This window comes from Rhincodon typus, chromosome 12 (assembly GCF_021869965.1).
Source record: "Rhincodon typus isolate 14 chromosome 12, sRhiTyp1.1, whole genome shotgun sequence".
NCBI lineage: Eukaryota > Metazoa > Chordata > Chondrichthyes > Orectolobiformes > Rhincodontidae > Rhincodon > Rhincodon typus.
This window is the reverse complement of record NC_063343.1, coordinates 45,587,433-45,605,872: the sequence shown is the minus strand read 5'-3', so window position 1 is coordinate 45,605,872 and position 18,440 is coordinate 45,587,433. Positions and strand designations below refer to the sequence as shown.

Below are 18,440 nucleotides of genomic sequence, written 5' to 3'. Positions count from 1 at the left end.
ATTATTCCAGATATGGCCTCACCAATGCTCTATACAACTGTAGCATGAATCTACTGTTTTCTCAGGGTGACAACACTTACACTCCTAGTACTATGATTGTTCTCATTTACCATATAACCAGCCGAGAATGCTGCCTCCCACACCAATTGGTACATTCCAAGCACCAACCCTTCTGGGGATGAAGGTGCTTGAAGGCATGTCATTAGGACATTTGGCAATCATTTCTAAGTTTTTATAAAAGATGCATACACAGCAGATGTAATGGTATTCAGGAAATAAGGTGACGTGAAAAATCCCATACATTGGACGAGTAAAACTTTGTCGTAAAATCATGGAATTTAACAGAAGGAGCCATTCAAACCATGTCTGTAGCTGCTCCCAAAATAACTACCCAGCTAGACCCATTCTCCACCCCTACCTCTGTCGCTCTCTAAATCCACCATTCTCCACCCCTACCCCTGTAGCTCCCTAAATCCATCATTTGCATCTCAATAAAACATAAGAACTGCAACAAAAGCAAAGTGTTGGAGAAACTCAGCAAGTCGAGCAACATCTGTGGAAAGAAAAACAGAGTTAATGTTGAGTCAGAACAAAACATTACCTGGTTTTCTCTCCACAGATGCTGCCCAAACTGCAGAATTTCTCCAGCATTTTCCATTTTTGTTTTAAAATTTCAGCAATTCCATTTGATTATCTTTGTTATTTCTTGGGTTTAACACCAATCAATTAGACTTCCCAAAGCATATTTAAATAGTTCTGCAGTTAGACAGGCTAGTTGCTGTTGAGGAAAGACATGCAGTTTGATCAAAGACCATTCATTTAGAAACATCTTTCTACTGCAGCGTTCATAATTGATTCTTTAACTGTCTGAGTTCCGCTTTAGTGATCTACCCAGAATTGAATTATATGCATTCACAAATCTTTTGTATGAAGAATTTCATGACCTTTATTCAGGGAATGTTTTCATTTGAAGCAATCTTCCATACTTACCTTTTCCATATATACACTATTTCATTAAAAAAAAAATTCATTAAGGTTGGTGCGTCACTGACTGGGCCAACTCTTACTACTCAGCCCTTGAGAAGGAGGTGGTGAGCAGCCTCCTTGTAGCCAAAATGATTGCTCCTCATTAGCCTCCCACCAAGACTAAACATCCAAAAAGTTTTATTTTAACTCTGTACACAATGAATCAGTCTGGCATACTGTCTCTGAAGCAATCTTTCCTGCAGTAAAAAAATAAAGGGACAGTAAAAGAATAAATCAAAATGATTGACTTACAAATAACATCAATGTCAATTATTCATATGGCAAAAAAAAGCAGGAGAATAATGTGAGCTGGTCAATCTGGATCTGGTGATGCAATCCAAAACAAATCCTACAGGCAGACAAACAAATCAACAGTGAGCAGGTCTCTATTTTCCCAGTTCTGGGGAAGGGTCACCTGACCCAAAACGTTAACTCTTTTTCTTCCCAGATGCTGCCAGACCTGCTGACCTTTTCCAGCAACTTCTGTTTTTGTTCGTCTATTCTCCCATCTATGTATCCATTCAATCTATAATCCTAGACTTGTCCCAAATCAAAAACCAATTTTTGGAGATTCTGAATTGCCTTATCAAAAATTACTAAACATTAAAGTAACAAAAGTCAAAACATGAATTCTGAAACTTTATTAAAACATACAGAAGTTAGGTACAAAAATTACACCATATTTTAAATTTATGATTCATTGTGCTTCTTTTTGCGACACTCGTCACAAACACCAAAAATTAAACATGATCAAAACCAACTAAACATTTCAGTAACTTTCATATCCCTTGCTGATCCAACCATTGCAATCATTTTAAGCCAACTGACTTTACTGCATTAGTTATTTTGCTTTAGGAATTTGACAATTTCTGAAATACATGTTTAGTTAACAGAATCATCTTTTTTTTAATAAAGAAAACTTATTCATCACTCAGGTAATAGTAACCTATTCCAGAAGCCATTTTCAGTAAAAATATTTTCTGACCCAAACTGATAACGTAACATTCAACAGTTACATACTTCCTGCACTGAAACATCTACCAAGAAAACATACTAAAAATAAAGTACACAATTTAAGACATCGCACTGAATACTGTGAAATAAAATACCGTGCTTCTAACAATATATTCTAGAAAGCTAGTGAAATGTTCTTCACATTTCAGTAGACATGTACTTTGGAATAATGGGGAGGGGGCAGTAAGCATTTTAATATTGAGGCATTCTCCTAAGGCTACAGGTATGTGTTACCCTGGTTTTGGCTGATGTACCATTTAACCTTACAAGTAATATCTTAATAGTAAACGGTCTTAAGACAACTAATGATATGACACCCAAAGAAATCATTTGTCACTTTTTGTGACTATGTACAATTTTAACTGGCCCCTAATACAGGAATTACAATTGATAGCCCATGGATAAGAATAACTACACAACTTCCGTCATTGAATCCTCTCTTCAGAATCTGAATTAGATATGAATATTAATCTTGTATAAAATTTAAGTTAGCTGGTTACAGCTGTCCAAGTTTCAGACCTTAGAGTTTGTGAAAGGCTAAGTTCTGAAAGGCATAAACCCAGATAATTTGATTTAAAGTCTTGTTCAGATGAGACTCACTTGTCAGCAAGTTAAGGTTGATTGTTCTTCTTGACTACTGATTTCAGCAGTCACCAAAGCAATTTTTGATGCGATGACAATAGGTATAATGATTCAGAGAATCATTTCAGAAGCTATTCTTTTATCAGATGCATTCTCAAAGATTAGTAATGTTATTTATGTATGTGACCTTTTCTGTTTGTTCAGTTTGAAGGTGCGAAGATTCTTTTTTAAAATACTGACAGAAGGGACCGGATAGCTACATTTAGTATTAGCTTGCATTATTCCACCAGCAAAATTTTGGAAAAAAATTGGAAAAATGCAAATTTATTTACATTTTAGTAAAGTTGCAAGTAACGTTTTTAGAAAATGTAGTCTTTTGTAATCTTAAGTGATGGCATAGCATCATGTACGTTCTGGTCCAACCGTTGGTATTCAATTGTTCTTGAGCAGAGACTATCCTTCCATCGTCTGCTTTGAACTAAGAGAATGTAAATCTAAAAAGAAAAAGAATAAACAATTACCGAAAGTTAGCATAAGTCCTCATTTTCAATAGTGTGAAGCAGGAAGTACAAAACAAACCTTTTTGTAAACAAATAGTCAGTCATTACTGGTGAAATAAATTCTATTCCCAGCAATTCATCAATGAGTATGCTATTTAACAATTATACCTCATCTAAATTTGATTCAAGAACATTGTAAACAGATGTTTCATCAAAAGCTGCTCTTACGTAAGAGATAAGCTACTATAAAGAAAATGACAGACTTGCTCCCACAGGCAGGCAACACATGCCTTCCAAAATTAGGTATTTTATGGCTAACCAATGTAGACCAATAAGTGATTTTGGAACTCATGTCCTCCCAGAAAACAATCTTATGACTGTAAAACAACTGCTTGCGTTGTGCTTTTTTTGAAATGGATCAAAATTTCCCCAGCAGGATTTTGCTTTGAAACAGCAACAGGATTTGCAGGAGGATTCCTTTAGTGACTCATTCCACAACTCATTGAATATCCATGTGAAGCCATCTCCTAAGAAACTAATAAGTTCCCTCCAAATTAAGGCAGCAAGGACCTTCCAATAGCCGGGGGGTAATACAGATTCATCAGCAGAGGCAAGCAAAGTAGTAGGTGGTAATCAACAAGTCAGATATATGTTTGACCTGATGACATGAGAAGTTCATGGAGACCAGAGTCAATGTTGAACATTTCTAAGGCAATTGTCTCCAAACTGTATACCCATATCTCCACCTCTGATGGGTCAGTCCTATTGATAGGGACAAGGCATATCCAGCAATGGTAGTGGTGGTGTCTAGGACATATGGCATGATTCTGTGAGTATAACTATGTCAGGCTTTTAATCTGTGCGACAGCTCTCCCTATGTTGGCACAAGATTCCAGATGTTCGTAAGAAATTTGAGGGGTTGGGTGTGCCATTTTTGTATCCAGCATCTTAGTCAATGCCAGCGGGTCCATCTGATTTCACTCTTTTCAGACTGAGTGGCTGGCTAGGTTATTTCAGAGGTCATTAAAGAATCACCCACATGGCTATGCATCTGGTTTCACACGTAGGCTAGACAAGGACAGCAGATTTCCTGAAGAGAAACGTGTGAACTCGCTGGGTTTTTATGACAAACAACAATAGCTTCATGATTATCATTACTGAGACTTGTTCCCAAATACAGACTTTTATTAATTGAATTTAAATTCTACCAGCTGCCAAGGTGACACCTAAACCAGTGTTCCCTTAGGACTAGTCTGGGTCTCTGGATTGCAAAACCAGTGACATTACAATTACACCACTGCCTCCCCAACGTTTCTTCAATTGTTAGAAGACAAGAGGCCAAGAGCACCAAGCCTCTTCTAATTCAGTACCAATTCCTCATCAGAAAGCCATTGGGTGGCTTGAACAAGAAATTGAATGTTTTTTCAACATCTGGACTGAAGTACAATGTTGGTGTAGGGTACAGCTTTACTTTATGACCCTACGTCAGTTTTTTACTTTTGTTACAGATATAGCAAAGACCCAGAAGGTTTCTATTAAGAACAGAAGACCTCATCCTCCGATATAGTTTTAACAGAAACTCACCTTTCTTTTGTTGTGATATGTAATATAAACAATGGCAATTAGAAAAGCAGCAGCAACAAGGTAGAAAAAGAAGTGACTGTCTTCTTCTTCACGTGCAGAAATGTATATTGGTTGATCAGGAAGCTCAGGAGGTTCATCCATATCATTTTCCAGATCATCCTCATCCAATTGATTTATATCAAAATACTCCTCTGCCCCTTTTTCTTCATCTGCTTCATAATAAGATGGAGAATTGCCTTGTCCAACAAGCAACAATTGGTTATCTGTCATTTCATCCATTTTTTCTGGATCTGTATTAGAAATGATACCTTCATCCTCTTCAATATCTGTGCCAATTACCATTACTTCTGTATCTTGCTTGTTGTCAATGTTGTTACCTTCTCCGACTGATACATCTTTTAAGGTTGGTGCAATTTGGTCAGAATTTTGGACAGCAGTTGCTTTCTGTGTGATTCCTATAAGAGATTCCGTACTCTTAACGGCAGCTTCCACTGATGCCGTTGAAATCTGCTTCAGAGTGGTTGCAGCTAATGTAGTGGTATTGGTGGTGGTCGGAATTGTAGCATTAATGTTAGATTTTGTCTCTGTAGTTTTGGATTCAATCGTTTTAACTGACTCACTTCTCTGAGATGTCAGATTATTGGTAGTACTGGCTGCCTGTTGACTTACAGTCATTTGTGTTCCATTTCCTGTAAGGATGCTGTTACTGGTCACTGTGAAAAAGGTCACAAAATGGAAAATTAAATTAGCTAAGTCACCACAGCAATGCTCATAAAGCAGTTCTGCATTCCTTTCAACCCTGCACAATTGTATATAATCCATCCTAATCCTAGCAATGATAAACAAGTACATTAAGCAACTATAATAAATAACAAGCACGGTAATCCTTTCAGCATATCATGGTTTCAATTTTCCAAGCTGGCTATGCATTACTTTCCACCAAAAAACTACAAAAAAAATGCAGAAGTCACACCATTTTTCATATATTCATCAATACATATTTATCTTGAAACAAGAACAAGGAATATGCAAACAACAAAGATTAGGTAAAGATGGTTGGTAAACTACTCAAATTGAACTGCTGCATTTCAAGATGCTGCTGCAACTTTTGGCAACACTTTTTACTGTACAAAATCCCCCAAGTCAATATACAAAAATTAATTTAATTTTAAAATGAGTCATATGGAAAATGTAATGAGGTCAGCCAAGTGGAATCTCGTGGATAATGAATCCCCTGATTAGGGCTGTTAACCTAGTCCAATCAGGGAGCCCCAGCTGACAGATATAAACAGGAATGTCAGAGGTTCTGCCCACTCAGAGCTGGCTGAGGAAGCAGGACCAGTGTCAAGTACTATGTATGTGTAAATAAAGGTGACTTGGTGATGAGATACCAGCCTCTGAGTTACTTCAGAAAATTAATGGAAGAGCACAACTTTAATAGACTGCTAAATTAATCTAAATAGGAATTCTCCGGTAAGTATTTTCAACCTGTAAAGATAAGGATTAAGAAAATCAGAATGACAGCTTGCAGATATTTTTCAATCTGTTAGAGATGTTATTACACACCTGTGGAGTGGATGGACTTGAACTTGGGTTTCCTGGTCCAGAAACAGGGACACTGCCACTGTACTACAAGGGCCCCCAGAATGACAGCCTGCTTGCAGACCAATGTCACCTTGGTGGAAGAGGCAGTCATAGGAGGCAAATAAATAATTAGCAAAACAGATAGTATCAGGTAAGGTGAAAACCAGAAGTTGTCAAGGAAATTAATCCAGGAAAGAGAGAAGATAAATGTGAATAAAACATCATAAAAGGGAAACAGGTTAGGGTATCTGACCCAAATAAGCATTCTTGAAAATTTCCAGCTTTTATTTGTGCGACAAACTCTTTCTCCTCTGTCCTAAGAGATGGGAGCTGCAAAGACAGAAAACCTTTCAAACAATTCGCCCCAGAAAACTGACAGCAGGAACTGCAACCCAAAATGATCCTATCAATGACAATGTAAAGTAAAAACTGTTGTGGAGTTGCACAAAGTCTTGTAAGACATAGCGTTAACAAATAAAATTTAACATTGATTCATGTAAGCAGATGAGGGGAGTGAAACCACAGTAACTAAACTTACACGTGACAGAAAAATAGGTAGAAATGTATGCTTTGAAGAGGAAATAATCACTCTGTAACCTCATCAAGTGAGTGGGCAAACATCTGGCCGATGAAGCATAGAGTGGCAAAATGTGAAATGTTTCAATTTGGAAAGAAGAGTCGGGGAATAAAAAGCTTATCACTTAAAGAGAGAACAACTGCAGAATCCCAAGATAAAGTCATGCAACATGGAAACAGACCTTTCAGTACAACCAGTTCACGCTAATCATGTTCCCAAACTAAACTAGTCCTGGCTGCCTGCACTTGGCCCATATCCCTCCAAACCTTCCCTATTCATATACTTACCCAAAAATCTTTTAAACACTGTAACTGTACTAGCCTCTACCAATTTTGTCTGGTAGTTCATTCTACACACAAGCCACTGTTTTAAAAAAAAAGTTACCCATCATGTCCTTTCTAAATCTTTCTCTTCTCACCTGAAAAATATGCTCCCTTGTTTTGAACTCCACACCCTAGGGAAAAGACTTCTATGATTCACCTTATCTATGCCCCGCATGAATTTATAAACCTTAATGTCACCCCTCAACCTCCGTGGAAAAAATTCCAGCCTACCTAGGTCTATCTTTATATGTGAAACCCTCCATAGCCAGCAACATCCTGGTAAATCTTTTCTGAACCCTCCCCAGTTTAATATTTTCCTTCCTAAAACAAGGTTACCAGAACTGCACCCAGTACTCCAGAATAGGCCTCACCAATGCCCTGTACAACCTCCACATAATATCACAACTCCTTATTCAAAGGTCTGAGCAATGAAGGCAAGTGTGATAAACACCTTCCTAACCACCCTGTCTTAACTGTGACGCACATATCAAAGAAATACGTGACTAGGACTCTGTTCTACAACACTACCCAGGGCCCTACCATTAACTGTACAAGTCCTGCCCTTGTTCATATTACCAAAATGCAATACTTCACTTTAAAATTAAATTCCAACTGTCACTCCTCCACCCATTGACCTAAGTGATCACGATTTCTTTGTAATCTTAACACAGAATCATCATAGAGTCAGAATCCCTACAGTGCGGCAACAGGCTCTTCGACCCAACAAGTCCACTCCAACCCTCAGAACATCCCACCCAGACCTATCCCCCTTTTACCCACCTAATCTACACATCCCTGGCAATTTAGCATGGGCAGTCTACCTAGCCTGCATATCTTTGGACTGTGGGAGGAAACCGGAGCACCCAGAGGAAATCCACGCAGGGAGAATGTGCAAACTCTGGAAAGACAGTTGCCAGAGGGTGGAATCGAACCTGGGCCTCTGGTGCTGAGAGGCAGCAGTGCTAACCACTGAGCCACGTATTAACCTTCTTCACTGTCCCACTATACCAATTTTACTGCCATGTGCAAACTTACTAACCCTGCCTCCTATATTCTCATCCAAATTATTTATTTAAATGACAAACAAAAGAGATGCAGAAAAATCTTGGTGCATGAGTCACAAGGTTAAAACGCAGGTACAGAATGTCACCCTTCATTACAAGAAGAATTGAAAATTAAAGTAAGGATGTTCTTCTTCAGCTATCCAGGCATTTGAGAGATCACATTGTGAACATTGGGGCAGGTATGGTCTCCTTACTTACAGGATGACAAATGTGTTAAAGGTGATCCATAAGAGGTTTACTGGATTGATATCTGAAGTGAGTCCAATAAGAAGGGTCCCAACCCGAAATGTCAACTTTCCTACTCCTCTGATGCTGCCTGGCCTGCTGTACTTCTCCAGTTCCGCACTGTGTTACCTTATGAGGTAAGGTTGGGTTTGTTTCAACTGGAGGTTAGGAGGAGGAGGTTTGGAAGTGTATTGAAGTGTACAAGATCCTAAATTGTTTTGACAAGGTCCTCTTTTGGGCAAGCCCAGGACTAGAAGGCATTGTTTTAACATGGTGGGTTGGCACTGTTACAACTGAGATAACAATATTATTTTTCTCTCAGAGGGTTGTAGGACTTTGGAACTCTGTCTCAGAAGGTGGTGGAGGTAGATTCACTGACTATTTTTGAAGTAGGTAAAATATTCCCTTGCCCAAAAAGAATCTAAGGTATTCAAGGGTAGATGAGAATATGGCATTCAAAACTCTAACAGATCAGCCATAGTCTTATTGAATGGGGCAGGGCCATGGTCAAGGGGTCAAATGTCTTAATTCTGCTCCTAATTTGTAAGTATGCTCATATGTTAGGGCAGATGACTAAAATGTTCATTAAAAGTCTTTGATCAATGCCTACTTAAGTAGCTTACAGGTTACAAAATCAGATCAAAAAATTAATGCCTGGAACATTTCTAATTCACTGCTATTGTTCAGCGCACAAAAGATGAGCCAAATGGCCTCTTACATCAAGACAATCTGAGATTTTTACCCCAGATAGTGAAAGGGACAAACTTGCAATGAAACAAGTCTATTGTGCAATTAGTGTACTCAAATTTTCATTGAAAGTGTTGTAAGCGAGGAGCTTGATTTAATTAAAGATACAGTACTTGAGTCATCAAATTTCCACAATGTTTGACTGAGAACTGTGTGAACAAGGGTCAACATTTTTCCTTGCATTACCTCAGCATTTACAGTACACCAAATGTTCAGACACTGGCAAGGAAGGCTTGCTGGCGCCTTTTAGTGCTATACAGGCTTATTCCCCAGTGCCATAGAAAAATGGCATTACACAGCTATTCACACACAGTAGAGTATATTATTGCTAGAGCTGAATAAACTCATTCATGCATTGCCAATAGGTTTTAGACCTCATTACAGACCACAACTATTTACTTCACGTATTTTACGAAATGTCTGTATTTATGTAACTGTGTGGCTATTCAAGCCTATATCAACAGCATTAATAGTTGAACATATCCAATGTGAGCCTATCATTCAAATACAGAAAGTAGACTAACTTCTGAATCTCTTCCCAAACAAAATTAGCAAAGATTTGTATATTGGTAGTTTTATAATTGCTGTAATAAAACAATCACATAGCTTTATTACAGCTTTTTAACATAAACCATTAAAGTTGATGGCAAATATGCAACCACTGTTGTCTGCTGTTTATGCTAGCTTAATCATCAGGTTTCTATCTTTCACAACAGTAGCCTTGTATTACATGAGCACACAGTGGGCCAAAGTCACATTAAATAACACATTTACAAAAATAAAAAAATCTTTGAGAACTGATTGAAAGGAAGTTTTTTTTTAAATCTATACCACATTTAAATACCTGCACAAAGCACAAACAAGTTTAAAAAGAACAATTCAGATAACTTGACAGAATTATTAATACAAAGGAGAGTCTATTTGATTTATAACAAGGTGGTCAATGTACAAGATAGCAATATCTAATGTTGTAAAATTGACCTCATGGCCTATAATGGGTACTGTATAGCTGACTGACACGTAAATTAACTACTCAGTCCCTCTTTCTTTGTATGCTGGTCAGGAGGTTTATACATATATTTTATTTCAGCTTTTTCAGCAGTGAATGCTGATCAGTTGTTCAAGTAGAAATGAGCTCCAAACAACACTGCACAACAATCAATCAATCTCGTGATTTTTTTTTTTTAAAAACAGTTTGAAACACAAACTACCAGAAATAGTGGCAGGTGAGTCAGCAGCTGAATAAAGATACAGGAATGAAAAATGTTGGGTTAGGCTGACTGAAAACAGAAACAAGAACAATTTGCACATTTATAAATGCTCTTAGCAAGATAACCATGTTACAACTTACTTTACAGTTGCATTATAAAGCAAAATTTAACACAGTCACAGAAGATGACCAAAAGCTTAGTCAAATAGCTAGGTTTTAAGGAACATCTCAGAGGAGGAGAGAAATGTAAAAGGCAGTGAGGGAATTTGAGAGCATAGTCCTTTACCAGCTGGAGGCACAACTGCCATTGGTGAAGCAATTAAAAGAGGGTGCTCACGAGACCAGAACGACAGAGGCACAGGTATCCCTGAGACTTTTAGTGTTGGAGGAAATTACAGAGATAGGGAGCAACGATGCTGTAGAAGAACTTGAAAACAAGGATGAGCATCTTAAAATTGAGACAGGTCTTGGCTGAGGGCTAATGTGGGTCAGTGAGCATTAGGGTAGCAGTGAATATGATTTAGTATGACTAAGGATACAGGCAGCAGAGTTTTGAATAATCTGAAGTTTACCGAGGGTAAATCATGGGAGATTGGACCAGGCAGAACATTCCTGGCAAAAGGCATACACGAAGTTTCAACAGATAAGCCGAGGCAGGGACAGGTTCACAAGATGTTAGAGCTAGAAATGGTCTTCATGATGGTTTGAGTAAGTGGTTGGAAACTCATCTCAGGGTCAAATATGACTCAGCCTCAGCTTGTTGCCAGGTAAAGGAGAGCAAAGACAGTGCTTCGGTCTTTCTTATATTGAAGTGGAACAAACTTTGAGCATCCAACACTGGATGTTAGACATGCAGTATATTAACTTAAAGTGTGGAAGAATCAAAGGTGGTGATGGTAAGGCAAGGTTGGCCGTCATCATATGACAAAGGGCAGCATATGAATGCGAAATGGAATTAGGCCAAAGACAGAACCTTTTGTCAGAGCACAATGCTGGTACAGGGAGTCTATACCTGTGTATAATGTCAAGAAATCCTTATTTGCTCTCATCAAATCCTCTTAATTTTGAGGAACAGTATTAAATTTTCTTTGGGTTGTTAACGAGCACACAACCAAATGTTTCTTCAACTCAAGACAGTGGCCAATATCAATTCATGTTTTTATTAATGTTTCTTATATTACAACATTAACAGCACTTTGAAAGACTGAAGCGCTCTGGGATGCTGAGGCCATGAAAGTGCTACATAATTGAACTTTTCTCTAATCGTAACAGTTTATAAAAGTCTTGTAGTATGAATATGTTTAAGTGTAGAAATAACATTAACTCCAATAGTTAATTCAGTTGTAACAATTTTATAGTCTGTACTGTTCTACTTCTTAGCAAACCAATAACAAACATGAAGCAGCTTGACTATGAACCTATAGAACAAAAAAGCCTTTTAACGCAATTTTCAAATTGATATTCAACCAGCATGATTGTGAATCAAGAAATCAAAGAAATTTAATTCAGAATTAAGTTTGTTGAACTAATCAAGTTGATCACATTTGTTTTGAGTCCATTAAAAGGAAATATCAGACATATTACAACCCAGTCAGAGATACTAAAACTTAATCTACCAAAAAAAGCCTGGAATCAAGATACACTGAAGCACAGTGTTCCAGCAAATACAACAAATTTTCCTGGAAAATTGATTACAAAGGAGTTTCATATAATGGAACATTACCCAAGAATGTAAAAAAGATGAACTTTCAGATTAAAATTACAGTTTACACAACGACTGGAGAGTATAATCATACATGTTTTTTTTTTAAGAAGCAGCTTCATTGGCTAGAATAGTCAAAATAGTAACCCAATCTTACTGCATGCAAAAGGGTATAAAAAGTTGAATACATCAGAGATCTTTATGCAGTTAGAGGAAGGTGTTCCCACGAATTGTTGGAAGGAGGTCTCAAAAGACAGCCCAATTTATCATTAGAAGAGTCTACAACAACAGAAATTGACGACTTCAGCTGAAGCTATGACCACAGTTAGTAGCATATTTCAGCTAGATATTGGTGAAATAGTTAGCTGCTGGAAGTAACATATTTGAGAATTCTCATGTTAAATATGAGAATGCTAGAACTAAAAGAACAAAGCAGTTGTTGTATTTGCTTTCATTAACTTTTGTTCTCTTATTCTCAGCCTGTTAAATCCACAATCACTTTTGTAACTATTTTAATTTTCCTGTAGGCATTTCAAAGGGATGTCTGTTTTAAATCTGCAACCAGAGGTACAAATAAACCAATGTAATTCAGCATAACAACACTGACGGTGCATCATCAATTCTCTTAAAATGCAAAAGGTCAAAAGATTGGAAAAATAGGATGTTTTCAAAAAGATGACAACCTTTACAAACTTCATTCCCAACATACGCACATTCTGCCATTTGGTATTTCTGTAATGTGTATGATGGTCTGGATTTTGTTGAAGTCTGGTATCTTGTACTGTGCCACATTGACTAAACCAGTTCCCTCATTGTTCAGCTCAAATGCTGTAAATTACTGGAAATCAGAGCTGAGAACAGGATATCTGGAACTATGGTGAAATATTGGACCTACAAACTAACCACACAGCAAAGAGATTTAAGGACTAAGAGGAAAAATAAAGAATGACAGAAGTCAAAGAGTGAATTTAGGTAAAATGAAATACAAAATTCGAGTTTCTGTTTGATCTTCCATGCCAGTAAAAGATTCCATGCCATTTTTTAATAGAACTGGGGAATTCTTCTCCATTCCCTGATTCATTTTTCAACAAACATTAAGAAAATAAATTATATGATTGCCTTCACATTGCTACCATGGAATCTTATGCACAGATTGACTAACATACTTATAAAATTACACATCAAAATTTCTTCACTGTTTCTAAGGCAATTTAGGATGCCAAGGTCATGAAATGTGCAATACAAATTAAAATCTATTTTGTTTTATTTGACCCAAATGGACAAGCAATTTACATTTCAAGAACAGAACAGCCATTAAATACTGTTTTCCCAGCAAATTCTGGACCTAAGCAAGTACTTCAAATAGTTGAAACAAAAGCAGTTGTATCAACAATTGACAGAAGTCAAAACACATTCTAGGGGCTTCATTAAACTGATATTGAAAATATTAATATTTCAGTCTTATGCACAATATTGAACGTACTCATTTTACAGTTGAGTGCCAACTCATGGGAAGCACATCACATTGTAGATCTTAGAAACATGCAAACATATACCTAGGATAAGACGCAAATGTTTACTTAGGCCAACTGGAAGAAGGATCTTTCAAAAAAAAAATCATTCAGGTTCCAGAGGTACACACAGATAGCCCCTTAATCTATTCAACATCACTTCCTGAAACCCTCCACTGTCTGTATTCTTGGATTGCTCACTTGACATTCAGTCCTGGATGAGATACAACTTCTTCCGATTGTACAACAGCGGCTGTTGGTTTCAGTCTGCACAATAACTTTGTCCCTAGTATCTGCCTCATGCTAAACCAGACAGAGTCCCATCCGACCTTGAGGTGATTCCCAACACCACACCCACTCCAGCACCAAGATGACTCACTTCCTTGTCTGTGGAATTTCTTATCTCTAGTTCCTCAGTATATTTGCTGTTGAAATTCTCAGCCAAACTTTTGTGACCTCCAATCTCAAATATTTTAAATGTTCTCTTGACTGACCTACCATCTTGCATTCTCCGTAAACTTAAGTTCATCCAAAATTCTGCATTTTGCCAAATTCTCACTGTGTTCAGTGTACCTGTCTTCCATACTTACTTTCCTAACCAGCCTTTGATCCAAAGCCTTGATTTTAAAATTCTCATACTATCACAAAGTTGCAAAATGTGGACTAAGAACTCCATCAACATATTTATTACCTCAGATCTTTATATGAAAGAAAATGCCTTTAAATCAGCCATTCACTATTTGAAACAAAGGCTGCAAGGTCATCTGACTTCGAGGAACAGTCAAGATTCTGAAAATCTCAAACATGGATTAACATGCCTGGGAAGTTTTCCTGCAGAATTTCACACTTGTCATCGATTGAACTAACTGGAAAAAGCCTAAGGAAATAATCAGAAGCCATCTTGACTGTAGAAACTGTCGGAGACAAGGGGAATGCCATTTTACCAAAAAGGTGCTGAAGACCTGTCCTCTGATTCAATGGTACCCTGACAGCTATGATATGGCAGATCACAACTCCTTTCTAAATGGTGCACCAATAGCCAGTTGTCACATTATTGAAATTTTACTGGTAAGAACCAACATTATAAGCTTGCTTTTTCTTTTGGTAAGAACATCAAGCAGGTCTCCAACTAACAGCATCTTTCCCTGAAGAGTTTTATCAAGCTTGAACCTATCATTGTTACGCATTGGAATATGTCACAGAGATAGAGAATTCAAATATAAAAAAGGAACTTCAAGCGCAAATGCACCCAGCCTGAGAAAAAGACTGATGCAGTTTAAAACAGACTGTCTCCAGAAGAACCACCAACCTACACTGGACACAACACTCCTGAATAACTTCAAGGTCAACCCTGGAAAGTACATTTATTTTTCTCTTATGGACTTTAACTTTTAAATCCCATTTTTTCTCCCTCCTACAACCACCCAACTGGTAATGTTTAACTTCACAGTGACATGTGTCTCACAAGATTCAATACTGGCTTTACCTTTTAATACAGTCTTTATTTTTAACTGATTGAGTTTATAATAAAATTAGCTCCTTACTTCTAATTAACTCAATATATCTAGCTGGCTTGTTTCTTCATAGCTTTACACATGGTGACATACATTAATTGACAAAAAAAAGACTTTTTTAATTCTAACTCTGTGATACCAACCTCAGGAGTGAAGACAGAATTTTATCACCTTCAGACTTAGCCATTTCGTTGAACGTTGAAGTGCACCTAAGCTTACCCATTACCTATCGCTGTAACGTTTTCTAACTCTGCAACCTTTCAAAAACAACACATCAACTCTAATCTATTATGCATCCTTCAAGCCACCACTGGTGGTACGCAAGCAAGCTTTCACCTCAGGAATGTCCATGAAATAATTTCAAAACAATTATGTGAACTTTATATTGGGGCTTTGCTGATCCAGGAGAAAATGTTGATCAGCTGAAACAAAAACAGAAACTGCTGGAAAAACTCAGCAGGTCTGGTATCGTAGGGAGAAAGATTAATCAGAATCACGCAACTCTAATTATTAACTCTGCTTTCTCCTCAGATACTGCCAGACCTGCTGAGTTTCCCCAACAATCTCTGTTTCTATTTCAGATCTCCAGCAGCTGCAGTTATTAGTTTTATTTTTGTTGGTCATCAGATGCATGACTAATGGATGGATAGGACTTAACACAATTTAGGATACAGGCAGCTGTGTTTCAAACAATTATATCCCATCCCAATATTTCCACTTTTGGATGTGTATCAATTACAACATTTAAAAGCCATCTGGGACAGTTTATTAATACGAAGGGCTGAGGAGGATATGGGCCAAATGCTGGCAAATGGGACAAGGTCAGATTAGGATGTCTGGTCAGCACGGACGAGTTGGACCAAAGGGTCTGTTTCTACGCTGTATGATTATAACATCACCTTCCTTCCTCATTCTTGAATCAAAAGCCCAAAATCAATATTTTAATGGAGAAATCAACACAAGGCTTGCAGTGATTCATTCCAACCTATGGTTGGAAGGCAATTTTGACTTTCCAATTTATCCCACTTGGTAAGCTGATTTAAGGAAAACAAATTAAAATTCTTATCCCATTGGTTTAAGTCATACTAAAAAGCCAAACTGTTAACATCCACATAAAACTCCACTTGGGAACTTGATAGGTACTGATCCAATCTTTACTTAAATGCCAAATATTTACTTTACATCAGACTTGATCTGATGACATTATCTTGACCTCAAACATGAGCTAATGTTTCAGAATGTTTGGTTTTTATTTCAGATTTCCAGAATATGCAGCATTTTGCTTCTGTGTTGATGGATCCTTCAGCTCAGTCCTTTACAGATAAAATTGAAAACAAGAAAACTTCTGAAATTAGTATGCCAATTCTGAATGAGCACATAGCAAATGAAAGATAAACCCACTTCTGTTTATGTGCAAACATAAATCAAACTACTAGAAATGAAGTACCAAAATTATTGCATAGAACATTTTAAAAACAATTTCACTCCTGAAACTTGTTTGCATTTTAAGCAGATACATTTAGCAAATACCTTGCAGCACAAGTTGACAAAACGGTTGTAAATTTGTAGACTTAAAATTATTTTTGCGATATTGTACAGTTTGCAGGGTTTTCATTCAGTTTTTTGGTATTAGTCTTATTTCTATCACTACAATTGGTGCATAATTCCCCTAACAAGGTTGATTGTGACACCATCACAGTAAATGCGCCCATAAACAAAACAGCAGCAAGGTGCGGTCAACTATTTCCTAAGCAAACTGCTTTCATTCTGGAATAAAGACAAAAAAGCCGGAAATACTCAGCAGGTCGGAGTCAAGATTCCAGATTGATGACCCGTCATCAGAATACCAGGTGAAATGTTAACTCTTAAAAACCAAAAGAACTGCGGATGCTGTAAATCAGGAACAAAACCAAAGTTGCTGGAAAAGCTCAGCAGGTCTGGCAGCATCTGTGGAGGAGAAAACAGAGTTAACGTTTCGGGTCCGGTGACCGTTCCTCAGAAATGTTAACTCTTATTTTTCTCTGTACAAGTACTGCCTGACCGTTAAGTATTTTAGACGTTTTCGTTTTTATTTTAGATTCAAAGCATCTGCACTATTTTGCTTCTTGCTTTCACCTCACGTACAGCTGAAAGACAACTTGCCTGAAACAACAAATCGAGTTAATACATACGTAAAGTAGCAACTGACTTAATTTTTACACAACCCCAGCCAATATTAATCGGTTTGGAGAAAGTGAAAATGTTTATTGTACCTTTTGTGATTCAATATTTAAAATCAGGAATTACAGACTACAAACGCAACAGTCCACATCTACCCACCGAATCACCTCTTGGAATGAATTCGACCAGAATACCACCATTGCTAACGCAACTTCCTCTTCCCACCTCCCACCATCAGAATAACGATACGACCAGATATATAATGGGAGCTCCCCCCACTCACCGTCGCTTCCCTGACCATTCGCGACCACCTCGACGACGCTGATAACGATGAAGACGAGCGCTAAAGCGCGCGCCTTCACCCGCAACTCCATACCAACGCGCGCCTCCATCTTCCACAATGCGCACAATCTGACCAGCTGACATCAGCAGCGCCGCACGCGCTCGGCCCCACGCCGCCCCTTCACCCTTCACCCTCCACACATGGCGCCCCTCCCATTTCCCCCACGCCCCCTTTCCACACACCTTATCCGCTGACGTCCGCAGGCACACCCACCCGCGCCCACATATTGGCCCGCCCGTTCACGTGTCCTCGCCCCCGCACCCGCCCAAACCTCACCTACACATCGCCCCGCCCCCTCCCCCTGCTCGTCCACTCACAACGCCCCAAACGCAGACAGCGCCCCGCCCCTCCAGCTCGCTAGTCCGGGCTGCTGCTGGCCATTTGTTCTCTGCCTCCAGCAATGTCCACGTTGGAGCTCCCATCTGAACTCGGATTCCAGTTCCGGCTTCTAATGTGTTTCTTCTTTTAGTCTCGAACAAGGATGTGGTCTTAACTATACGAGCAATTACTCGTTTATGTAAATATTTGCAAAAATATATTGCAGCTTAGCAGACTTTTTGTACGTTTCGCGAAATACAAACAAAAACTGTGCTAGGCATTATAGAGATAGTAAGAACTGCCGCTGCTGGAGTCAGAGAAAAGAAATTTATCATGATAAGCACGGGTTTTAATTAACAATTTAAGGTATACATATTAAAGGGGAAAAAAAACTCTCCAATACATTCCAGGTATGATCGCACCGATGCTACGTACAATTTTAGTACGATTCATTTA

At 38.1% G+C, this 18,440-nt stretch overlaps 1 protein-coding gene across 1 annotated transcript; it reads right to left on the bottom strand.

The window, feature by feature from the left end:
* Positions 1-1,652: 1,652 nt before the first annotated feature.
* Positions 1,653-17,827, bottom strand: LOC109928315 (keratinocyte-associated transmembrane protein 2). The gene is made up of 3 exons (XM_020528300.2): positions 17,607-17,827; positions 4,707-5,419; positions 1,653-3,116 (listed from the first exon to the last, which is right to left on the bottom strand). The coding sequence occupies exons 1-3, from the start codon at positions 17,713-17,715 to the stop codon at positions 2,982-2,984; spliced, it is 957 nt and encodes a 318-aa protein (XP_020383889.1). The 5' UTR covers positions 17,716-17,827; the 3' UTR covers positions 1,653-2,981.
* Between the last annotated feature and the right edge of the window lie 613 nt (positions 17,828-18,440).